Source organism: Mus caroli, unplaced genomic scaffold (assembly GCF_978045245.1).
Source record: "Mus caroli unplaced genomic scaffold, Mus_caroli_1 scaffold_15, whole genome shotgun sequence".
In the NCBI taxonomy this organism is placed as follows: Eukaryota; Metazoa; Chordata; class Mammalia; order Rodentia; family Muridae; genus Mus; species Mus caroli.
The window spans coordinates 64,055,589-64,080,685 of record NW_028227270.1 but is presented as its reverse complement, the minus strand read 5'-3'; the positions used below and the strand labels follow the sequence as shown (position 1 = coordinate 64,080,685).

At 50.2% G+C, this 25,097-nt stretch overlaps 1 protein-coding gene across 1 annotated transcript; it reads right to left on the bottom strand.

Annotated features, from left to right (window-relative positions):
- Positions 1-11,318: 11,318 nt before the first annotated feature.
- Cxcl14 (C-X-C motif chemokine ligand 14) lies at positions 11,319-18,801 on the bottom strand. Its single transcript, XM_021180669.3, has 4 exons — positions 18,407-18,801; positions 18,136-18,241; positions 14,823-14,936; positions 11,319-12,185 (listed from the first exon to the last, which is right to left on the bottom strand). The coding sequence occupies exons 1-4, from the start codon at positions 18,468-18,470 to the stop codon at positions 12,170-12,172; spliced, it is 300 nt and encodes a 99-aa protein (XP_021036328.1). The 5' UTR covers positions 18,471-18,801; the 3' UTR covers positions 11,319-12,169.
- Positions 18,802-25,097: the final 6,296 nt, after the last annotated feature.

Below are 25,097 nucleotides of genomic sequence, written 5' to 3'. Positions count from 1 at the left end.
CCAGATGTAGAACTCTTGGTTCCTCCCCCCAACCCCCACGCCTGCCTGCACATCATCACTGTGCTTCCGGCCATGATGATAATGGACTAAACTTCTGAACCTGTAAGCCAGCCACAGTCAGAGACCTTTATAAGAGTTGCCATGGTGATGGTGTCTCTTCACAGAAGTAAAACCCTAACTAAGACACCAGGTGGTCATAACATGTGTCACCTTGAACAAAAACAAAACAGAGAACCTGCCCTGCACAGCTTTCTCCTGTGCTGGGTTTGTGTTATAACCCACCAGACCAAAGGACTCCTCATATGGTGTTCCTTTTCCAGCTACTCCATTATTTGTTTTGCAACACCTCACTGGCATCTGCAAGGCCGGATGTAACAATCATTTCTTTGCTACAATTGGACCTTACTTTTTTCTTCTATTGGGGTCTGAGCATGAGATTTCAGTATCTTTCCTAGGCTAGTAGTATTCAATTCCTGGTGATCCTCCTGCCTCAGTCTTACAAATAGCTGGGGGTGAGGAGAGGGGCAAGTATGTGCCACCATACCCAGCTGTTATTTTTTCCTCCTCTTCCTCCTCCCCACCTCTTCTCTCCTTCTCCTCTTCCTCCTCCTCTTTCTCCTTCCCTCAATCTTTACTGATTGCACCTCTCAGAGGCACACCAGAGTGATCTGCCTTACGAAAAAGAGAATGCCTTGGCTTTACCAAGGTGGGAACAACTGACTGGTGGATCCAGAGTTCATCCACACATCTTCCCGTGAGGCCATTCCTCTGCTGTGATCTGATCTGTGTGCTGGCTTTGATCTCAGTTACGTTCTCTGTTAAGCTCCCTCTTTAATTATTATAGAAACAGAGTTACCATCCAGGAACATAGTTCCATCAAAGCTGCATAGATGGAAAATGGCCACACCATGTTTTGAGCCTGGGTCCCTCTGTCTGACTCCAGCGCTGTGCTTTTGCCTGGGTTATTACAAGGCTCCTCATTAGTTCCCAGAGATGGGTTTTGTATCAAGGAAACATTCTCTTTTGAGCATCATGATAAACAATCAAAGCCAGGAACTAGAAGCTAGTCCCGGTCCAATGGTGTCAGCTCTAGGCTGCCCAGAAGCATGCAATCTATAAAGTGGCCACAAGGTGGCGCTTTTGCACTGTCTCCAGAATGCAAGTGGAAGGAGCCGACTTGGTCTGTGAGATGTGTTTAGTGGGGCTGCTTGTGTTTAGCTGTCCAGTCGAAGGCTTCAACGCTTGTAGGAAAAGGACCAGGCCACGGTTGGTGTGATTCCATGAGCAGATTGGTCAGAGCAAGTAGGCTTCTCAACTAGACTGTAGTTTGAGATAACGGCAGTGTTTGGTCACTTCATACTGAACCTCTTCTTAGCCCAGTTTCCCCGGGCAGAAGTTCGTGAGTTTGCTCCAGAATCTGGTCTATAAGGGAGAGTGAGTTAGGAGCTTCGGTGTTCCCTCAACAACGCTTCTGCCCTGCAGTCCCCTGGTGCTGGGAAATGGGATTAAAGACAGGTTGAGAGATCTACTATGGACCCAGAGGTGGGTCCAGGTGTGGGAGGGATATGGGTCAGCTTTTCCAGGATCTGAGTGGATGACTGAGTCTTAGGGTCCTCATGCTCTGAGGACTAGGGACACTAAACCTTCTGGGCATGTGTGGATAGCAGTAAATCACATATTCCTCAGATTATAATGCACACCAGATTACATCCAGAGAGAAACCAATTCACTATCTTCAAGAGTCCTAAAGCCTAGGGAGACATAAATGTATCTAGAAAAATGTTATTTCATGTAGCAACATTGAGGTGTGTTGAAATATGAAGACTTACTCAGGCCTGGTTGGTAGAAACCCTGACATGGTGATTTGGTACCTGGGTGTCCTCATGGAACTGAATTTTTATTAGACTCTGTTTTCTTAACTACAAAACAAGGATAGGGGCTGGAGAGACGGTTCAGGACAGACTGCTCTTGCAGAAGACCGGAGTTCAGTTCCTGGCACCCACATCAAATGGGTAACAGCTACCCACCACTCCGGCTCTAGGGGATCCAACGCCCTCTTCTGGACTCTGTGGGTACTGCACTCACATGTGTATACACACAACACACAGGTAAAAATAAAATAAATCCCAACAACAACAGCCAACCAAGGATACAGTGTGTTAGTCTGTTTTGTGTTGCTATAACCAAGTGCCTGATGCTGGAGAATGTATAAAGAAAAGAGGTTTATTTAGTTAACAGTTACACAGGTTTGAGAGCACGCACTATCAACTGCCTGGTGCTGTCGAGAGCCTTGTGGTGGATGGTGTCTAGGTGGCAGAAGTGGGTATAGAAAACACCACCTGGTGAGACAGGAAGGAGGTCAGTGTTGAAGAATTTTCCCTGTCCAATCACGTTAGGGCAGTGGGAGGCTTGTGATTGGATAGGAGAAGGGAGGCGGGGCTAGGAGGAGAGAGAGAGAGAGAGAGAGAGAGAGAGAGAGAGAGAGAGAGAGAGGTCTTAGGATAGGAGGAGAGAAAGAACCAGAATGGAGGTCAATGTGGTGTTATCAAAAGGTTAGAATAATTGGGTTAAAGCTTTATTATCAATTGGCTATGAAATTATTGTATTGGTATCTTGTAATTTGTGATTAAATTAAATTGATATATGTCTAATTGGTTACTATAAGCTTAAGAGTCTTGTTTCTACTGGGTAATTAGGTGTTGAGATGGATAACCAGGGGTATGTGGGGCATTACATGAAAGCAAGAGAAACTCGGGGAGGGGGGCATCTTAGAGATGGCCCTGTGACCTCACGGGGTCAGCGAGCTGGCAGGGAGAGAGACGGAGTGAGTGAGATCACCAGCACTAGCGTGGGACCATGCTGATTCTCTTTTTTAATATTTCCCGCAACAAGTAAGAGTGGGTTGAGGCAGCCAAACTGTCCCTGAGACCATGCTGGTCCCTCCAAGGACAGTCCCCTCCTAGTCTCTCCACTAGGCCCTGACTTTTAGAGGTTCTGCCATGTACATCCAGAGCTTCTAGCACACAAACCCAGTGTGACAGACGATGTCAGTGTCTATCCTATAGAGCTGGTGTGCCCAAGGGAGAACGTGTGAGGCACACAGCTGTAGGCTCGGCATGGGCAAGTGTGAGTCTTGCCAATTCCCTGGTCCCCTGTGGGCCTCCCATACAGCTGAACAAGTGACATGAATTCCAAACAGTCCCCCAAGGCAGGAACTGTGGGGAAGAACTGGAGAGACCAAGTTTAGTTGGAACTAAGAGCTCATATCCAAAGGGTTGAGCTGGTGGATGCTGAGGTCAGGGAGCAGAACTCTGCTCTCTCACCTCAAGGCCTGGAAGGCCAGTTACATACCTTCCTGGTGTGTGTCCTTGGGGACATTTGTGTGGGGACTCAAGTGGGTGAATGAAAATGCTGCACTCAGCACAGAGGAATGAGGGATCCTCACATGGAAAGTGATGTGGGGAGAGTACCCTGGTGGCCAAGAGCTCGAAGCTATCTCCTGGCATGGCTAAGGACAGCCAAGGCTAGCACGGAGAAGGGAGGTGTGCTACAGCAGGGCTCTGCCTTGCCCTCATTTCCAGGTTCCCACTTGAGAAAGGTTTTGTGGCTCTGCGGAGCTCAGGGGTGGCTCCAGGAAGCATCTTTTTGTGCGCTGATTTAGGACACATCACTTGGACCTTTCAGCTATGGAGTGGGCTACTTTACGCACTGGGCAGCTCCAGTTACTGGGTGATCACACCATCACTGGCCTATGGATATACAGGTCTGAACAGAGCCCAGAGCTTCTGGAATAGGTGTCAGTTAAGAGCTAAACACAAAGAGGGACACAGAGAGCCTGAAGGGGTCAGGTGCCACCCCAGAGCTTCCCTGGCTCCAGGAGCCTCCTTCAGCCCACACAACTAGCAAGGCTCCATGGCGGGCCTTCGGGCTCTCTCCCACCACAGCCCTTTACAGCCTCAAGGGAAGGAGAAAGTCAGAATAACACTACAGAGTATGGTGCAGCCCAGGGTTTTCATGGATCCCCAAGCTGCCCCATGTGTCAGCACTGCCCAGTTGCCCTGAGGAATGAGGAAGACCTGTGTCCCATTCCAGGCTCTGAGGTAGCAAATGCCTCGCTTTCAGCTCATGTCAACCAAATGGGCAAGCTAAGCCTATTCCTCCACCCCCTGAAGGTAGAGTGCTCGCTCTCTCTCTCTCTCTCTCTCTCTCTCTCTCTTAATTAGTATCCTTATCCTTACAGAATTCATTTTTTAAAAAGATTTATTTATTGTTATATGTAAGTACACTGTAGCTGTCTTCAGACACACCAGAAGAGGGCGCCAGATCTCCTTACAGATGGTTGTGAGCCACCCTGTGGTTGCTGGAATTTGAACTCTGACCTTCGGAAGACCAGTCAGTGTTCTTAACCGCTGAGGCATCTCTCCAGCCCACAGAATTCATTAAAAGTTTTTTTTTTTACGTGCATTGGTGTTCAGCCTGCAGGTATATCTGATTCAGGGTGTTAGATCTTGGATTACAGACAGTTGTGAGCTGTCAGGTGGGTGCTGGGAATTGAACCTGCGTTTTCTGGAGGAGCTGTCAGTGGTCTTAACCACTGAGCCATCTATCTCTCCATCCCCTGACTTTTGTTCTCTAGAAAGTAAAACCTAGTACCTAATTGCCTGGGTTTCCATGTGGACAGACACGTGGTGGGGGTGGGGCGGTGATTTTCACTCAGGACAACTGTCAGGGGCCAGGGCTCTCCCTGGCAAACCAAGATGGAGAGTGCCAGATTTTTAACATTGCTGAAGAGCTCTTGGTTACTGAGCCACTTTGGCCAGGGGCCTTAGGCTCTTCTAAGATGGGACCCATACTGGGGTTTGGTGGGGAAGTTGCCCTGTCCCTGAAAGCTATAAAGAAACTGCTGTTGTGATTTTCTTGCTTTGCAATTTTTTTTTTTTTTTTTTTTTTTTGTGGCGGAACCAGTGTGAGTGCTGAGACCCTGTCTGTCTTTAAGGGCCACTGTGGCAGGGGAACAGCCTTTCTGATGTAGAAATGACGGTTGGGTCATGCCTTTGAGGAAACAGTTGAGAGGGAGCCTCTTGTTCTGCCTCTCCCTTGGTGCTGGGGCAATTCTGAATATTGGTATCTTATCAGACAAGCTTTCCAGCTATATCCATTCTGGCCTCTGGTAAGACGAAACTCAGGATTTTAAATCTGCCTGTGAACTGATTTGGGAAGTCAGCATCTGGGATGGTTTCCACGGGCTGCTCACGAAAGTCCTGAGCCGAATCCGACAGCATCGTGGCCGTTTTGCCAGCGCTGGGAACCGGCTGCCGCTGCTCAAACAGAATTTGTGTCCATCAAATGTGGGGCAAGCAGCAATCTCAGCCTTGCAGCTTGAGGTTGCCTTTGTTGAGCGGCTGGAGAAACCCCGTAGGAGCGTGTGACTGGAGTGCCATCCCGCTTCTTTGAACACAACTAGACTTGACAGCAGTAAAATGAACCTGGCTCCCATTGTGGGCCTGTGCTGCCATGTTGACTAAATGGCTGATCCCTGTTCCATAATTAGCTCAGTCCAGGGCTAAGTCTTGCTATCCGGGCCTTTCAGGCAGGCAGGAAGGTCACATGGGGATGACAGACAGGAGCAGTAGACAGTTCTTCAGAGCAGAACATCTGCAGGAAGCCAAGTGTGCAAGGGTTCAAATCTTTCCTCTACCGCTGATGTACTAGTCTGAAGGAGAAATGACCCCATAAAGTCAGGTATTTGAACATCCGCTCCGCAGTTGGTAGCACTATTTGGGGGAGGCGTTGTGACCTTGCTGGAGGATGCAGTTACTGACCTGGGCTTCGAGAGTTCATTGATAGCCTCACATCCTCCATTTTTCTCTCTGTACTTCATGTTTGTGGTTGAAGATTTGATCGCAGCTTCTTGCTGCAGCTGCAGGGTCTGCCCGCTGGCGTCTGCCACCCACTACCATTGACTCTCTAGAGTAACCAATTTTTATTGCTCTGAAACCATAAGCCAAAATAAACTCTTTCTTTCTCTGCTACGTGGTTTCTTTTTGTCAACTTGACACAGCTAGAGTAACTCGGGAAGAGGAACCTCACAATGGAGAGAATACTTCCATCAGATTGCCTAGAGGCAAGTCTGTAGAACATTTTCTTGATTAATGATTGGTGTGAGCTGGTGCCACCCCTGGGTCAGTGATCTTGAGTCGTATAAGAAAGTAGGCTGAGCAAGCCCGTGAGCAGTCCTCTCCATGGCCTCTGTATAAGATCCTGCCTTCAGGTGCCTGCCATGACTTGCTTTGATGATGCACTGGGCTATGCAAGTATAAGCTAATAAGCCCTCTCCTCTCCAAGTTACTTCTGGCCACAATGTTTTATTACAGTAATAGAAGAGCAAATACACCATATGGAGCGTGTAAAGATGGCTGACAGGTGGGCCTCACCAAGACTCCGTTTCTTCATCTGTGATGCTGAGCTACACTAGAAGCCCTGATCTCTCTCTCTCTCTCTCTCTCTCTCTGTGTGTGTGTGTGTGTGTGTGTGGTTATAAAGCCCTCAGCACAGGGTCTGGCTCACAATAAGCCACCCACAGTCTGAGAACACTTAGCCCAGGGCCTACTGTGTGTGCCCCTTGTTATACTGTATGTAGATTAACATGTAGTCCAGGCAGTGTCTTTGCCTCATAGACAGCAGAACATCACCGACATCCAGCCCAGCATGTGGGGACATGGCCCTGGCTTGAGGAGGAAGGCTCACAAATAACTGAATCTGCCTCTAAGGAAAAGGGGGCAACCTGGCCTAACCTCTCTTCCTCACTGCGGCCATTATGCAAATATCCCTTATAGTCTAAGGGACTGGGACTTTTGGTGGACTTCACAGCCAGCATTCGTAATATACCTTGAGGTTACTTAAGAGTGCTGTCCTACTGTGTGTGCAACCTGTTGGTTTACTCTGCCTTGAAGAGAACAATGTAACCGACCAGCCTTGGATTTCCCAAGTAATCAATTTTTACAACATAAACGAATGCAGAGCTGTGATCATAAGTTATGTACTCTTCCCTGCCCCCCTTTCCCTGCCCCCTCCCCTGCTCTTCCCTGCTCCCTTCCCTGCCCCTACTCTTCCGTGCTCCCCTCCCCATCCCAGACAATGCATATGTATCATTTGCTGAAAGCAAAAATCTGCAAGTTGAAAGCAACCTTCTAAAATCCACCATAAATGTTAAAAGTCACCATTTATGGATACTTACTGGTTGATAAACAGCGATGTTTGTAGCACTTTTTGTTATTTGGATTAGTTGGGATCAGTTTGAGCCCATAACTTAATCCCTTATAAAATTCTGTTAAATGTTTCTCTAAAGTTTCCCATTCCTTCCCCTTGTGACGCTTTCTTTGTTGTCCAATAAAGACAGAGCAAAGCCCTATGTTAGAGAGGGAGACACACAGACAGCAGGCACTGGAGCGAGAAACAGAGAAGTCAAATCTGGACCCACTCTCAGTTAAATAATTCTAAGAGGAAGTATTTTTATTTCTTTCCTTAATGAGATATTCTTAATGCATTATTGGTGACTCCGACTTAATACTAGTTCATTTAATCCACACATTTTGGTGTCTTGTGTGAGGAACTTCTAACATATCACCTAAGCATTTTGGAAGGCAGGAGAGCCTGAACTCCTGTTTGGGAAGGTCCCTTGTTGGGGATGTAACTTTTGCAGGTTTCAGTCGTGAGCAACAGGAGCCTGGGAATCTGCCAGAAGCTCTCACAGTGTCTGCCTGTGGTGTGGAGAGATCTGGGGAGAAAGGGAAGCTTGGATGTCTCAGGTCATCCAGTAACTCCATCTCAGGAGCAGTAATCCTATGTGCTGAAAGCTCCCCTCGAGTGAGCACTAACATCTTTCCCCTGTTTCTCTTTCTTCATTAAGTTCAATTTGAATCTACATCAACTTCTGTCGCAAGGAAGGATGCTGACTCTCCCTCGATCAAGTCACACCTTGACCCTCAAGGGTCCTGAAGGCAGAGTGCCACCAGCTAACCAGTCCTGTTGGTGGACAACAGTGTCTTTCCCAAGATCTCACCTTCAGTTCTTTCAAGAATCCGATGTTTTGGTAATGTAGTCGACTGTGGCCTAAAACTATTTGGTAGAAAATTCTGGAAACACATGATACCTCAGTTTGTAGGCCATAGCATGGTGAAAGCATGCAGCTCCCTGCTCTGTCCTTCAGGGACACGGATGACCTTTTTGTCCAGAGTTTCCATGCAGAATGCTCTGCCTTTCCGTTCCTCGGGGGGTGATTTTGGTTATCAGATCGGCCCTTGCAGTACTGGGGTGTTTATGTGACTAACTCTTATTTTGCTTAGTAACGAGGGTGAAGCAGCGGTAACTGATGCATGCCAGTGAAATGCCGAAAGCACTTCCTTTACGTGAACGAGGTGACATCCTACTGTGATCCTCTGATGCTATCATAACTACCAAAACCCAAAGCAACCCAGGAAGCAAAGACTTTTCTTAGCTTACAGGTCACAAGCCACTATCGATGGAAGCTGAGGCAGGAACCCAGAGGCAGGAACTGAGGCAGAAACCATTGAGGTATAGCTTACTGGCTCAGTGCCCTGGGCTTGCTCGGGTACCTTTCTTATACAGCTTAGACCCTCCGGCCGAGGGATGGCACCTCTCACAGTGGGCTGATGTAGCATTTGTCAAATGCTCCACCAACCAGCATTTAAGAAAATGCTTCACTGACACAGCCACAGGCCAGTCTGATACAGGCAATTCTCCAGTTGTGGTTCTCGCTTCCCAGGGTCTAGGTTTGTAGTCAGTTGACAGCTGAAGCTGTGACAGGCAAAGTTGGTTTGTGTTTTTTGATAATCAAACCCAGGGCTTCACCGGTACCAACAGGAGCTCAACTCCATGCCCAGTGTAGGTTTAGATTCCACAGGTAAAGAAATGTTGCTCTGCAGAGGCCTGCAGTCGTCTGGAGTGGGATGAGTCTGGTCTCCTGTAGTATCCAGTTGATAGTGAATCTTTCCAGCTCACAGCCGTCAGTAACTGCCATCCGAGGGGATCTGGATGCCCTCTTCTGGCCACCTTGGGCACCAGGCATACACGTGGTACCCAGACATACATATAGATAAAACAGTTCTATACATAAATAATAACTTAAGCTTGCCTTCAGGTTTGTCTGCAGAGCAACAACATAGCCTATATGTTCCTGGCTTCTGGTCTTCATGGCGGCACAAAGAACCCAAGAATAAGGAGCAAACACTGTGCCCTGTACCTTCACAGCTTAGGGGAGGTTTTAAATGAAGATGCACCAGAGATGGTCCCTGGCTTCTGAGAGCATCTCTCATTAGACGTTCCAAACTGCTAATTACAGAGCAAATCCCGCAGTAATTCGAGGCCAGCGAATCATTCAGTCTCAAAGCTGACACTGGAAACAGGGAGCCTCTTGGGCTTGCCGAACGTGAGTTGTCCTGGGCCTGTCGGGGGAGGACCCACGCCGGGCCTAATGTTCAGCTGTTTTCGTCTTGAAGTATGTCATTTTTCTTTCCTGTCACTCAAGCATTTCTTCAAGCTGACAGAAATGAGTTGTACATATTCCTGGAGTGCAGGGTGACATTCCCGTACATGGTTACCGTGCATAATAATCAGACCAGGTAATTAGCATACACAGTGCCTCCAACATTAACCATTTCCTTGTATCGCAAAAACAGTCAAGTCCCCCTATTTAAAATATGTGGCAAATTAATTATTATTATTATTATTATTATTTCCCTAAAGGTCCGTTTTGGACAAGGAGCAAACTGTGTAGTCAGTTTTAACCAGAGTCAAGGTGACCAGACAGGGTGAGAAGGTATGTGGGATGCCAAGTATGTGGAGGGGCTAAGTCAGTCTAGAACTTAGAACAAACAGTGTGGGTGTCCAGACCCACAAGCCGCAATGGCAGGGTAATGGGGCTCTTTCTATAGACTGCTTTACAGCAGGGTCCTTGTTCACTTGTGTGGCCCTATTGGCTGCAGCAGTACCAAGCTTTGAGGTCCTTTGGGGGCTGGACCAGTGAGGACCCTGGCCTCTCTGTCCCTGTTCTAGAATGTGCCTTTCTTTGGGGGCTTCCCCTACTCTGTGATGTCTATTGGCCTCTGGCTTTGGGTTGGGCGCACTACACCAACTTCATTTGGCCTGAGACAAAGGGATAGGTAGGATGAAGAACTCAAGGTTCCTACCCACCAAGCACGATGGTGGCTGTCCAGCCACTGGTGTGTGTAATGGTTAGGACCCTGGGCAACTTTCTTAATTTCACTAGTTCTCAGCTTGCTCAGCAACCCATGAGAGGCAGCTTGGAGAGGCAGTGTGGAAGTGTGGCCACGATAGAAGGGTCATAGTGTCACCCCGTGGTTCACCTTGCAGAGAGGACCTGCTGTGCACCTTGGTGAGTGAGAAGAGGGGCAGGCAGGAAACCATGTGCAAAAGTGAAGACATATACAGCTCCAGGTACTTAGTCTGGGGACATGTTCCCTTGAGGGAAGATGACAGATGAGGCTGGCTGAGTTGAACTCTGCTCAATAAGACACAGGTCACCAGCCCCGGAGTCCTCTGTCACCCAGGCCTCAGAAACACCATCTGTGTGCTCTGATGTCATAGGCATCTCCCTCCTTGGCTACCACACAGCCTGGTACCAGAGCCTTAGCCTCTCAGTTGAACTCCTGCCCCTCCACTGTAGGTCTCAGAGCTGTGGGGCCCCAGAGCATCTTGGACTGCCTTCTCTTTGCCCCTTCAGACCTGCATCCTCACCTTCAGTGAGGAGCGGGGAGCAGTGCCCTCCAGGCCTGGCCTCCTGGCTTCCAGAGAGAGCAACAGCCCCACATTCCATAGAGACAGATACTTGTGAAACACCAATTTTCCCTCCTAACACATCTGTGCCAGTTTATTTAGGATGTGGCAAACCTTTTATTGTCATTTAGGTTAACTAGACACAAGGAAAAAAAAAAAACAGCCCAGGAGTGCAGAATTTTGGTAACTTCAAATATATTTTATTACTTTCTCTTTTCATCTTAGAAAGAACATGAAACCTGCATGCAGCACTCAGGGGTCTCAGCATTTACATAGCAGATACACAGCCATACAGTGCGGCCTCTAATGAGGGGCAGTGTGTGGCATGGGGAGGGGGAGGGGTACTGAAGGCAATATGTACACAGGAGAGGGCAGGGCGCAGGATCGCCCTAACATCCTAACTCAGAGAACCGTGCAGTTTGCATATGCACTGAGGGGGAGTGCACTTTCTGTTGGGGTGAGGGAAAGAAACAAAGCTCTGCGGGGGGGAGGGGCGGGGGGGGGGCGGGGCGGGGGGGGGGCTCCCTTTGCCAAGAGGATATGTAGCTCTGGCTGTGTGTCCTGCATCTAATCCTGCATCTTCCCTTGTCCTCCCGAACCTCGAACATCATTTTCTCACACTGCTGAGGACTTTGGATGCTTCAGGAGCATCTTCTACCAAAGCAGCGGACCTTTCAGAAACCCTCAGTTTGCAAGAAAAAGACCCAGCTCCTTTAAGGATCACTTGCCTGGTTGCAGCAGGGGAATGAGCTGGGGTGGGGGTGGGGTGAGGATGAAGCTCCTTCTGGTAACTAGACTGAGTTCCTCTAGGCACAGATGTAGAAGGACCTGCTCCCAATTGCCCTGCAACAGGGGCCACAGTGGAGTCACACTGAAACTCTGACCAGTCATAAGCCCAGGAGAGCCTGTGGCAGCTGCGCAGAGGCGCCAGGCTCTCTGAGCGGAAGCTTTGTAAGCCTGGAGCGGAGCAGTAGTGCTGTGAACGGCCTCAACCACGCTCACTGTTCCTCCCAGGCGCTTATAAAGCTCAGATGTGTGGTGACATATGGACAAATACAAAACCCCTTATTTTAAAAAGGAAAGGCTTGAGGTTCCCCCCCCCGCCCCCCGCCAACCGCCCGGCAAAAAGCCACTTGTAATGAAGTCTGGTGCTCAGGCAAGCTGGATCTCACATCTGGAAGCCTTTCACACACAGCTATAAAATGTAAAAACTGACCCTGGTAAGAAGAGCTTCATAGCAATATATAATTTGTCTTATGCTTGTGAGAAAGAAAGGGCTTTTATTTTAATCTGCAAAGTCCTCTGCTGAAGTCTCTCAACTGGCCTGGAGTTTTTCTTTCCATGATCGTCCACCCTATTCTTCGTAGACCCTGGGAAGAGAGGACACACAGGTATAAGTGGCTCAGGATGTGGTGTAGGCTGCTCACAGCTCCTGGGGAGTGGCTTCACCTATGGATCCTCTCCCAGGTCTGGGGCCAGAAGAGGAGAGATGGTTCGAAACCTCCACAAAAGCTCACACTCAGGCCTGTAATCCTAGCACTGGGTTGCACTTCACAGGCAGCCTACTGTTCCTTCTTGCTTGTTCCTGGTTTCCGAGGGAGAATCCCTAATCATGCATTGAAATAAACTGCCTGCAAGCCAGAGAGATGGTGCTCAAAAATCTGTCACTGCTCTGCCAGAGGACCAAGTTCAGTTCCCAGCATCCTCTCCAGGGGTTGCTAAACCCCTATTCCTCCAGCTCAAGGGGCACCCAACGCCCTCTAGTGGCTGCCTCGGGCACCTGCACACACATGGCATACAGGCACATAGACACATGCGAATAAATAAAATAGAAACACAATGAAGTGTCTGTGTAGCTGCCTATCATGACAGCCAGGGACTCTGGTTTCTACAGTGCTTTGAACTCAGTTGTTAGTGCCATGGGCCAGGCAGGTAGTGCCGTTCTCCCTTCTGAGCTATGGAACATGTATGCTTGTTCTCTCTCTGACTTTGAACAGTTTAAATCTCTATCCCCATTCATTAAGTCATTTTTTAATCTTTTGCAAGGAAAGGGACAGAAAGAGAAAGAGGAGGCATGGCAGTTTCCTATTCCAGGTGCATCAGAGCCCTAAGAAAGGGATGAACTCAGGAGAGTGTAGCATAGGCTTGTGATCCCGAAATCACAACATTTGGGAGGTGGACCAGCTAGGTTTATGTTCAAGGCTATCCTTTGTCTTGAGGTTGAGTTGGGCCATGTGAGACTTTGTCTCAGAAAACAAACAAACAGCCCTGGAAAGGCTAGCATGTAGCAAATCGGCAGGCGCCTGGTAGCAGAGGCTCTCACAGCCTTCAGGAGAGCAACTTGCAAAAGTAGACAAGGTGCGATGGGGGTGGGGCTGCAGGAAACCCACAGGTGCCTCCTCTTCAAAGCCATGGCTGGGGTGGAGGAAAACCAGGTGGGTAGAGGTTTGAATGTCTCCAGTAGTCTAAACAAGACTCCCCAACCCTCCATAAGCTGGGGTCAATTCTGCTTTCCGATGACACAAGTTGAGGTGGTGGCAGGGGTGGGGGGTGGGGGTGGGCAGGGTAGGCCAGGCTCTGCTTTTTGCCATGTGAGCTGCGTGCCCTGACCAGCAAGAGGGCTTCATTCCCATCAGATACAGAGGAACCAGTCGCTCACCTCACCACTTTCTATTTCGGGCAACTGCAGATGAGGCAGTTTTGGAGGGAGCAAGGAAGGACTCAGGTGCAGGAGCTGAACTGAACAGGGATGTCAGCCGAGAGAGAGCCGCTCATACAGCGGGGTGTTTGTGTGAGGGGCACAAGGCCACCTGCTGGGAAAGGCAGCACCAGCGACCCACAACCCACAAAGGTCTCGCCCTGGTTTTTTCCAGTGCTGTGAAGGCAGTCACACCCTGTCCCCACCTGGTCTTTGTTTCCCCCTCTTAGGCCAAGCTGCTAGAATCCTTGGAGGTCACCTAAGTGTGTGTCCTTCCTTAGCTTTGCAGGGAATGATAAAGCAGGCCTTGGGTGTTTGAGGAGTGATCTACTCCAGGACATGGTACAAAGGAGCCGAGAACTGGCCTCTCCTTCCAAGAGCAGACCGAGGACCCCAGGGTTAGAACTAGGGAGCCCCCTTCTGGTTGTATGAAAATGCCCATCAGCAGAGGTGTCTGGTCCAAGGCACTGCTGCCCCTTTGGGTAAAGAGGCTCTGAATGGAAGATGCTGAACTCAAGCGCCACTCAGAACCTGCCTGATGTTTAGGAAGAACGGGACATGGGACATTCTGGAGAGGACAGCACCTTGCTGGTAGGGGTTATTCTTATCATTCGTGGCTTTTGGCCAATAAATTGTCACGGAAGAGCTCATACCCCACCCGGCTAAAGTTAACAGAGGACAACTATGCCAGGTGCTCACCCAGCCATTTCCAGCTTATGTGGCTTACATAAACAACTGAGACTATACTATGAAAGTTAGGGTCCAGAGGGATGGCTCAGCAGCTAAGAACATTGCTGCTCTGGTAGAGGACCTGGGTTGGGTTCCTGGCACCCACACAGCAGCTCATGACCATCTGTAACTGCAGTGTTAGGGGATATGACGAACCTCTTTTTGAAGCCCACAGGCACCATACATGTAGGGGGCACACTTAAGTGTATGCAGGCTTAATACCCATGTACATAAGATTAAAAAAAAAAACTTTAAAAATATTCCCACAAGTCTATAATATGAAAGATAAAACGAGGTAGAGTTTTTGTTCACACAGGGACACACCTGCAGTGTGCACAGCCGTGCAGAGCCTCCTTTGTGAAGTGGTGAGGTCTCCATTCAGTGGGGGCAAGGAAACAGTGTGAGGGTGTCTACCTTCGTGGCTATTATGTGGGTGTCACATATTAGATGAGGCTTGCAGAAGGCATGGTGTGTGGGTCCCTTCTTGCCCTGAAAGCTATAGCCCATAGCCAAGCCCTTCTGAGTGGGTAGGGATGGGGGAAGGGGAGGGGGCGAGGGTGGGGCGGCGAGGCGAGGGTACCTGCGCTTCTCATTCCAGGCGTTGTACCACTTGATGAAGCGTTTGGTGCTCTGCAGCTTAGGGTGCAGGCAGTGCTCCTGGCCCCGGTACCTGGACATGCTCTTGGTGGTGACGCTGAAACAGAGCAGAATGGGGCACAGGGTTGAGATAGCTGAATAACTGTCTACAGGATCAGAGCACTGGGCCGTCTGGTCCCTCCCTGCTGCCAGTGTCCAATCCCTGGCAAGCCTTTTGTAATGTTTTATGTCTCAGTCTTCATGACGGGGTTATGTAGGGAGTAAGTGTGAGACCCTGCCCCTCAGCACCCAACTGTCCCCAGGACAGCCTCTCTTGGGGAGCAATGATCAGTGGACCAGAGGTAGACAGAGCTACTGCTAGAAGGCACCCATGCCAAGTTGCACAGAGGGCTGAGACGCATCCTGCAGCCACCATAGTCTCTGACCGTTGTCCCCAGCACCTGCACCCTCTACAGCTTGTCCCTGGGCTAAGGATTTCCTGATCCTTACTGGCTTGAGTGTGAGGTTGCAATTATCTCATCTGGGGGCAGAAAAATACGACCTTTCTTCTCTGGGTCTCTCTCAGCCAAAGCTCCAACACTCCATGGAGGGAAAGCCTAACTCTGCAGGGGAAAAGCAGGAGCGGTGTTGAGTGCAAGCGGCCGAGTTTGAATCCTTGTGACCTGTCTGACTCTGTCTGCTCTGTGTAAAATAGGTACAATAAAAGGATCTGTGTCGCCAGGCTACTGAGGGAGCTAAAGAGGTCTCCTATGCTGAGTACTTAGCCCTTGGTAGGTGTCCAGGGACTTAGCTATTAATTACTAAATAGTCACGAGAGATGAAGCAGCCAGAGGAAAGACGAACTTCATGTGTGAGTTCAGTCCTGGATGGTCTGAGGTACCTCTCTCAGACAGGCTGACCAGGGAGATATAGGCAGGGCTTACAGGAAGCTTCTGGGAAGACAGAGGTGGACAATGGTGAAGAATTAGGGTCTTGGAACAAATCAGAATGTGACTTCCTGATGGGTCACGGAAGGATAGTTGGAGATGAGAGTTGAGAGAGTGGAAGATCTGCTCCCCACCTGGTCCCAAGGTGAAGAAGAGTCAGGGTTAAAAGGGCAAATTCTAGTAGGGGCAGGCTTGCTGTGAACACACACTTCCAAGCTGTAGGAACAGCAGACAAAATCTTGCAAGCAGAATGGGGACAGAAAGCTGTGTCAAGAGTTTGTTCTTCCTCTAAGACCAGCGATGGACATCTGATAAGACCGAGTAATCGGATCTTGCTTCCCTGGAGACAGGTGGATCCTTGCAGGCTCTGAGCATGGGGCCCTCCTACTTCTACCATCCCGCAGGAATTACCACCTGTATGTCTTCCAAACCTATAATGCTGCTGTTGCCCTGGATGGCAAACTCCAGTAAAAATAAACAAACAACATTACCTCCCCCCAAGCCCCTTTCTTCTTAAGCCAGAGTGTAGCCTGAACATCCTACTTCTGAAGGCATACAAAAGGGCTCCGTCCTCTGCCCCCCACCCCCTCCACAGAGGTGCCCAGAGCTTTCTCCGAATACTGGGGTTATGCAAATCAGAAGCAGGGGACAGAATCTGGGATCCAAGACCTAACAACTACTAGAAATTCTGGGTCTCACTCTGCAGCAGTTCTGGGGCACCAGTGGTTTGGATCATAATTCCATGGACGTATGACATATATTGTCCTTCAATAACCTGGACTTGGGCTGGCAAGATGGCTCAGTAGGCAAGTGTCCTTGCCACCAAGCCTGGAGCTGTGTTTGATTCCTGGGCCACCTTCTGCAAGTTGTCCTCTGATCACACATCGGCCATGGCATGCCTACTCCCTTCCCAATTATAAGTGTGCACACACACACACACACACACACACACATTTTTAAAAAAGGAATCTGGGCTTTCCCATGCCCTGATTGCAAGGACTTGTACTCAAAACACACACTGATTCCCCCCTGCCCCCAGCAGAGATCTCTGGATGCCTCAGACTGAACTGGAAATCTTGCCTTCAGCCTTTGTGGCTGAAAACCTGTTTTGGCAAAAAGTAAGGGTCCCTTGTCTGATAGACGGGAAGAGGAACCTCTGGTCTGTTAAAAGATGGGGTGGGAAGGGAGGCCTAAGGAAGGTGGTCTCATGTGGCCCCTGGAAAGTTCCCCAAGGCTACACGAAGCCTTCCTTGCCTGGAATTTCCCTCTCTACCCAGAGAAGTTTAGTCAAGGATAGCCTGTCTGGGGACGATCCTCTTCTTTTTGAGTTGCTGATGCTTTTTTTTTTTTCTCCTGCAAGGTCTCTCAAAAACAATTTGCAATCTTTTCTGACATTTTGGACCCCCTAACTAGAAATTCTATTGTTCTTGTGACTCTTGCCGGGAGCATTTTAACCCTGAGCCAGCCCACACGTAAAAGGGAAGTTTTCCCTTCTCTGACAAGGGCAGGCGAAAGGATGTTAATTGGGAAGCTCATGACTCGGGTCAGCTCAGGCCCTGTGGCTCTCTGAGTTCTCTGAACTTCAGCGGATGGAGGTGGTGAGGTGCCGGGTGGGGGTGTGCCCTTCCTTCACAGACGCTGCGTGAAGGCCTTTGGGCAAGCAAGGGCAGCCGGTGGAAGGCACTTGCCCAGACCGAGAATAAAGTGTGTCCTGTTTCTGGGGGAGGGGATGAGGGGCCAATGGTCCATGGCAAATATTTGGGAGCTGTTTTGCCAAGGGCTGCCTTCCTGGCCAAGAGTGTATTGATGGGAAAACGGCAGCGCTGGCTTCAAGTAGTTAATTGGGAAGGCTGAGGCGCAAGGAAACTCAGTGTTCTCTCTCTGCCCCAGTTTTTAAGACTTTGCCGGCATCCCCACTAAGCAGGCTGCGGTGGTGGCATGGCACATTAACCCCAGCAGAGCCCTTTCTCCAACATTGTTCAGATGTTCGGACCCACGAGGCAGAAGAGACAGGAGCATTCTCACATTGAAAGCCCTGGGAGCCCCAAAGTGTCCACCCGTGGGGCGCTGAAAGGAAAAGTTAACTTCTCTCTTCAGTAAGAGGAAGGCAGCCCAGCCGGCCCAACAGGCCGGGTGCGTGTCCCGAGTGGATCTGGTGAAGATGGATGTTCTAAGCGGGCGCACCAGTACCACTAACTAGCCTACAATAAACCTCGCCTGCCACTTAGAATCCTAACAGGGACAGGCTCAGAGGGACCGGCCAAAGACACCCCCATCCCCATCTTGGCAAAGGCAGAGAGAAATGCTGTTATCAGCCTGACCTAAACCCAGGATGGGCCCCGCCACAGGATATGCTACCCCAGAACTCACATAACCATCTTCTCCTCGCAGTGTGGGTACTTTGGCTTCATTTCCAGCTTCTTCACGTCGCTGTAGCGGATCTTGGGCCCCTTCCGGGAACACTTACACTTGGACCCTGCGGAAGAGCGCGGCCGGGCTGCTGAGTCGCCGCATAGGTTTCCGCGACCGCCCAAGGTGCCCGCCCGGGACCCCCTCCTCCCCGGGTTCCAGGATGCCTAGGTGGTGCTTGGGCTCCCTAGGACAGGACAGGACCGCGACAGAGGGCCCTCGCGGCACTCACCGTCCACGCGCGAGGCGCACAGCGCAAGGAGCAGCAGGAGCAGCGCGGCCGCCAGGAGCCTCATGCTGGCCAGAGGGGCGCGGTGGGGAGCAGGGAGGCAAGGAGGGCGCCGGCCTGTGCGTGCGGCGGCCGGGGGATGCCGCCCGGCTCGGTTCTCGGTTTCAAGCACGCCTCTCTCTGCTCTGCTCGGCTCGCTCCAGCTGCGCCCGTCGATGGGTGCTCCTGCCGTCTGTCGCGGTGCCGCGCTGCGCTTGGCGCTGGGTGCTGCGATCTCCCCACAGCTTCCCTCCGCCCACCCTGGCCTCTTTTAAATTCGCTCCTGCCCTCTCGGAGAGCGAGCTCATTAATATGCAGAACCACTCGGTGACTCACTGAGATTTCTCAATGTGGTGGGGGGAGGAGATCTCCCAGCCCGCCCTGCCGCCCGCCCTGGACCCATCGCGATCCCAGCGGCGCACACTCGGAGCCACGCGCGTACACACGCACACACGGACACACTCACATCCGCTACCCTCTCGCTCCACAGCACGCCCGCCTTCACGCTTGCACACCCATACCTCAGTGCCTTGGAAGAAGGTCAGGCGGGAGCACGGCCTGCCGAAGGATGCTGCTTTTCTGTTTCCTGTGGATACTTCTCAGGACACACAGGTTTACTGTCCGAAGCCACCGAGAGACCCAGGCTTGGCTCAAATCCTAGAGTTTTCAAGCAGGTGCCAAGTGAGAATGCCAGCAGGCCCGCCCCCTGCGGTGTTGGGCTCTATTGTGCTTGCTGGGCTTGTGGTCCAAGCTCAAGGCCAGGTGGGATTAGGGGCTCATCACAGGTTGTTTAAGACTTTGATCAAGTCACTGCTTCGCAGACTGGGGGGTGCGGAGTGGCGAGGGCTAAGCAACTCCTAGGAGGGGGTCTATAGTATGATGTTCATGTGTGACTATCTAGGGGCTGTGGAGAGTCCGGAGTACTTGTCATATACATCCATAAGAATATGTAAGGCCAGGTAGAGCCCAGTAGGCAGCTATGACCATGGTAACGGGAGGGAGGCCGCCTCACCTTGTGAACATTGCACCAGACAGTGGTGGATGTAATTCCACCCTACCCCACTATTCGCCAGCACACGGCTCTCCATTAAACGGCTTCCATTTACTCTCTGTAAACCTGTGGGTTGTTATAGAGCCCATCCAAGGAACCTGTGAGAAGGACATACGATCATACAGAGCAGTTATCAGGATGCAGGACACCATGCTCAGACGATGGTACTTAGGGGCATCATTTTGTGTATATATTTTATTCGTCACTTTGACTGGGGCAACTTCCCTCAAATTGGTACTTTTAAGTTGTTCATTCGCCAGTGCAGAAACAGGCACAGCGAGGAAGAAACATCTCACCCGAGGTTCTAGAACCAGGAAGCAGGTGACTAAGCCAGGAGGGCCTATGGATATGTGACTGCAGAGTAGGACCACTCTACTGTCTTCAAGCCCCTGCATTCTGGTGAAGTGCTGCTTTGACTCAGTGACAGGGTCCAGGTATCTTAGGCTCACAGAGGGCTAGCCTTGGCTCCCAGGCTATGGTTTGCACCTTGCTGTGTTGTTAGCCTGGAAGCTCCTAGGGGTGCAAGTATCCAGAGGGGCTTCTGGATGGGGGGAGTGGCAGTTGGCTAACTGCAGAATCTGTGCTTTCTCTTTTCTTCTCTTCTGTGCGCCTCTAGGGGAAGCTGTGCTTAAAGAGCAAGCAGAACCCACACCCACCATTTCACCTGTCCTTAAAGTCACGATGGCATTGGGACACTGGGCTCAGCAGAGGGAATGCAAGATGATTTTTGCCATTTATCACACTAAAAGATTAAAATTTGGGCTAGACCCAGGTTTAATTCCCAGCCCCCACAATTGTCTGTAATTCCAGTTCCTGGGGATTTGATACACTCACACAGACATACCTGCAGGCAGAACACCAATTTATACAAAATAAAAGTACATATATTTTTAAAAAGATTAAAATTTTTTCATGTATAGCAGCATGGGTTTATTTCAGAAATATAAGAAAACTGGCAGTTTTATCCACTCAGAGGTCTGCACCAAGATGAAAACGGCACCACCTTTGGGGCTTGAATACATGCACACAGCTAAGAGCCTCTGCACGTCTGGTGTGACGATCTGCCTGTTATATCATTCTTCATGTCTCTTTAAAACATGACGTTATTCAAAAGCAAGAAGTCTGTGTCTGACGTCAGTTGATCTGCATATGACTTTGAGCAAATGACTCTTATGCCTTAGTCGTCCTCTTCTGTGAAAGGGGATGAAAATGGTACTTCCAGCACAGTGAGGAAGAAAAGTCTAACAATGGCTGTCTCCCAATGGAAAGCCCGAGAATCCAGTCGCTGTTCAGTCTGTGAGGCTAGATGTCTCAGCTAATCTTTAGTACACATCAGAATCCCACACAAGGCTCTAATACCTGCCTCAGCAGCAGGTTATAGCTTGGCCGTGAGTAAAGCAGGCAGAAGGCAAAAGCTCCCTTCTTCTATGTCTTTTATGTAGGCTGCCATGAGAGGGCATGGCCCAGATTTAGGCCGGGTCTTCTGACCCCAAATGATCTGGATTTAAGATGTGTCTTCCTACCGCAAATGATCCAATTAACTAAAAAATCACTCACAGCTATTCCTAGCTGTTTGGGTTTGTAATTAATTCCAGATGTAGTCAAGTTGACAACGGAGAATAGCCATCACAGGGAGGAAACTACACCCGAGAATTTGGTTACCTTTTTCATTTTACACTCGCTGAGCACTGGCTATGGGCCAGGCTCAGTGCAGGCACTGGGGACTTACCTGTTCCCAGGAGAGCGTCTAAGTGCCCACCACAATTGTGAGATAACTGTGTAAATTCCCCAGAGGTAGGCACCACAAAGAAGCTGGTACCGTGTGTGTGATGTGATTCTAGGCAGAAGTAGGGATGCCTTTCCAGATGAAGCGATCACCAGCCAGTCTGGCTGAGGAGGATAAGATGGCTGACAGGGGAAGAAGGCCATTCCTACCTCTCACAGGCCCTTCTGCTCCCATGACACTCTCCCGTGGGGTGCCCTCACTCCAAGTTCTTCCCTGGCTCCTGATCTCATTCAGAGCCCTGGCTGAGTGCCCAACAGTGACTATTCTCTATGGCCAGCTATCATCCTCCCCCCTGGGAATGCTTGGAGACCCTGCCTTGCCTTATTTCTCTGGCTGCAGTGTTCCCAGCTGGGGATCTTCGCTCACCTCCCTCACCCTCCTCATCCTCCCTGCTCATGCCCACCCTTCAGACTCAAGCACTCCAAGCTCTCTGGCAGTCCAGTTGCAGTTGCTCTCTGTGCCATGACCATTTTTAGGCACAGTGCTCGCTACCATGGCAGATAGCGTTGCTTTCATGTTCGTTGCGGGTGTACTGTAGGGGAACTTCTCAGCCACCCACATCTTCAGTGACCTCACATGAGCCTCTGAGGTGGTTTGAATGAAAATATCCCCCACAGACTCAGGTGTTTGAGTACTCGGTCCCCAGTTGGTGGCGCTGTTTGCATAGGTTTAGGGGGTGTGGCTTTGCTGGAGGAAGTGCATCACTGGGGGCGGGGGGAGGGGGGGGCGGGGGCGGGGGGCGGGGGGCGGGGGGGGGTAGTCAGGCTTTGAGGTTGCAAAAACCTCGGTTTATTTCCAGGGGCAGCTTTCTGCTCTGTGCTTGTGGTGCGGGATCTGAGTTCCCTGCTTCTGCCGTCGAGATTGTTTGCTGTGGTGTCTCAGCTACGCTGGACCCTCCTCATCTCTCTGGATCCTTAAGGCAAGTAAAAGCCCTTCCTTGTCTAAGTTGTCTTGGCCTTGGTGTCTTATCACAATTGAAAAGTAGATAATGCAGCCTCATTCTGTATCCATCGGGTAGATAGGAGCATACTTCAGACAGTAGGTAAGGTGCCGAGAACATTGCTGAGCCTAGGCTGTACAGAGTTAGAGGCTATGCATGAGAGTGTGTGCGCACGCGCATGCACTGGAGCAGAGAAGGGGGTGTTTGTGGTAGATGAAGGTCTTGGAGAAGCCCATTTTGTCTCCAGCATTTGTTTCAAAACAGCAGTGGCTGGGAGGAAGAACGGTTAGCCTTCCTGGAGGTCGTAGCTCTCCACCCAGGTGTCACTGCTTAGTTTGCTGGGAGGTGGGGCTTGGCCACCACTACCTTCCAACCCTGCAAACTACAAGACAAGGAGTCTCTCCCTCTCCCCCTCTCCCTCCCCCTCTCTTCTCCTCTCCCCCTCTCCCCCTCTCCCCTTCTCTCCCACCCCCACTCCCTCTCCCTCTCTCCCACCCCCTTTCCCTCTCTCCCCACCCCCTCTCCTCTCCTCTCCCACCCCATCTCCCCCCCCCCCCCCCCCCCCCCCCCCCCCCCCGCCTGAAGCTCTCTCCAAGACTGACTGACTGACCTTCTTCGAAGGAGGGTCCCTCTGCTCTGATGGAATCAAGCAGTCCTCATCTCCCTGATAGTACATAGAGGGAAACTGAGGCCTGGAAAGGTAGTCCTTTCACACAAGGTCAAACAGGACATTTGTGTTAGCTACAATCCTGTTTCTATGTCCTCTCTAGATGTTTAGGTGAGAGAGAGCCCTACTCTCCTGCTCTAGAATATACAGCCCTGTTGCCACCCATGACACAATGGGTCTCACAAATACTTAACTTCTACTTGGTTTCAGTGACCGAGTCCAAGTTGGTGGATACCTGTGTTGTTCGGAAGATGTATGTGTGTGTGTGTAATCGATTCGAACTGGAGTCTTCTGGGAAAAGGGAACCTCAATTGAGAAATTGTGACCACCAGATTTGTCTGTAGGCAAGTCCAGGAGGTATTTTATTGATTAATGATTGATGTGGGAGGGCCTAGCTCGCTGCAGGGCAGGTGATCTGAGCTATGGGAGAAAGCAGGCTGAGCGAGCCTTGAGGAGCAACTCAGTGAGCAGGGCCTCTCCCTGGCCTCTGCTTCAGTTCCTGCCTGGAGTTCCTGTCCCGACTTCCCTTCATGATGGGATGTGATCCAGATGTATAATCCAACTAAGCTTTCTCCCCTACAAGTCGGTTTCGGCCATTGTTCAATCACCCCAGTAGAGATTAAACTAATACACTACCTCCCGCTCTGCAGCTCCTCCTTGTGCCTGAGTGACTCTTTCTGAGTGTGACCCCAGCCTGTGGGATGCCAGGCAGGGTGTGCCTTCTTTGCTGGGCTCCACACGCCTGTGATACGAGTCCACTCCCTAGCGTCTTAACTCTGAGGTGGAGGGGACAAAGAGCTGAGGTACCCAAAGACAGATCCTGGCTTGTTCTTTATTCTGGAGATATTTAGGTTCTCCTGAATAACTTATAACCAGAGGGGATGGTGCTGGGGACAGCCAAATGACATTGGAGTACACCCTGTGGCAGCATAGGGGTTATTATACTCAGACAAGTTAGCAGGGACACTCTGAAGGATCTACCCAAACATGTCAGAGAATGCTGGAGACAAAGCAGTTGTGTCGGTGAGTAGCATTTATTCTGCTACTTACTAATTACCCAGCAAATAGGTACCTTACTATCTTAATACAGAAAAAAAGTGCCTTTAGTGAAGGCTTTAGCCTACTCATGAATGATGACAGTTCCAGGAGAAATAATGATCAGACAATTCCCAAAGGCACATGTCTTTATTAGTGGTCAAAGAAAAACAGTAATGGTGTGGCATTAACACTCACATCATAGTCAGCAAGGAACCAGCAATGTCCAAAAGGAGCGTCAGTGGGGAGACCCATTGATGACTGGGCACGAGGTATTGGAAATTATATTTATTGTGTGTACTCCCACAAGGTCAATGAGGTCACTCCATTCACTTGAGAAAACTCTTATTTAAAAATCTGTAACAAAGCAGGTGTGGTGGCTCACACTTTAATCACAGCACTTGCAGGGCAGAGGCAGGCAGATCTCTGTGAGTTGGAGGCCAGCCTGGTTTACATATCAAGTTCCAGGATAACTAGAGCTACACAACAGAGAGATCCTGTCTTAAAAATAAGGAAATAAAAATTAAAATTAAAAAAAAATCTGTAACAGAGAGACACACCATTTGATGATATTCCTTTTGTGTCTGAGTGCACAGCTATCCAGAACTGGGCAGCGAATGAAAGAGCTGAAAAGACTTGTGGGCAGGTCTGAGGATCCTGACTGCAGCATCTATGGGATGTTGCAGTCACACCTGCAGAAACAGGGCAGGCTTGTATTAATATGGTGACTGGTACCTCAAGTAGTGAGGTTTATATGGAGGGTGGCAAAGAAAGGGACACAGGAGTTCTTCTCTGAGAGGCAGAAGGTTGGATGTCATGGAGTTTATGAGAGTGGTCTTATTATAGAAACCCAGGAACCACATAAGACCACTTAGCTCTCCTTGGCCTGGGTGGCAGGCTTGTGATGCTCCGTGGCAGATTTTGCAGGGGGGGGGGGCTTGGTGGACTGGGCCAGACGCAGGGACCCGGCTTTGTCTTCAGAATTGACCCCATTGCACACCCCATGTGGCTGAATCCTGCCTTATCCTGTCTTGCCCTCTTTGGGCTTCTCTTGGTGGCTGTACTTCATAGTAACACAGCCCAAAGGCCCTGCCAAGCCAAGCCCCCTCCTAATTTCCATGTGTCTGCTAGTGCCCCTTGCTAGTCTGCACTGCCACCCTGCCTCTTACCGAACCA

Excerpts from the sequence above, each read along its gene's own strand:
- Cxcl14 (XM_021180669.3), bottom strand. The coding sequence starts at position 18,470 with ATGAGGCTCCTGGCGGCCGCGCTGCTCCTGCTGCTCCTTGCGCTGTGC. Across the intron at positions 18,242-18,406 it reads GTGCGCCTCGCGCGTGGACG|GGTCCAAGTGTAAGTGTTCC; the intron begins GTGAGTGCCGCG and ends GCTCTTCCGCAG. Across the intron at positions 14,937-18,135 it reads TGCGAGGAGAAGATGGTTAT|CGTCACCACCAAGAGCATGT; the intron begins GTGAGTTCTGGG and ends GCTCTGTTTCAG.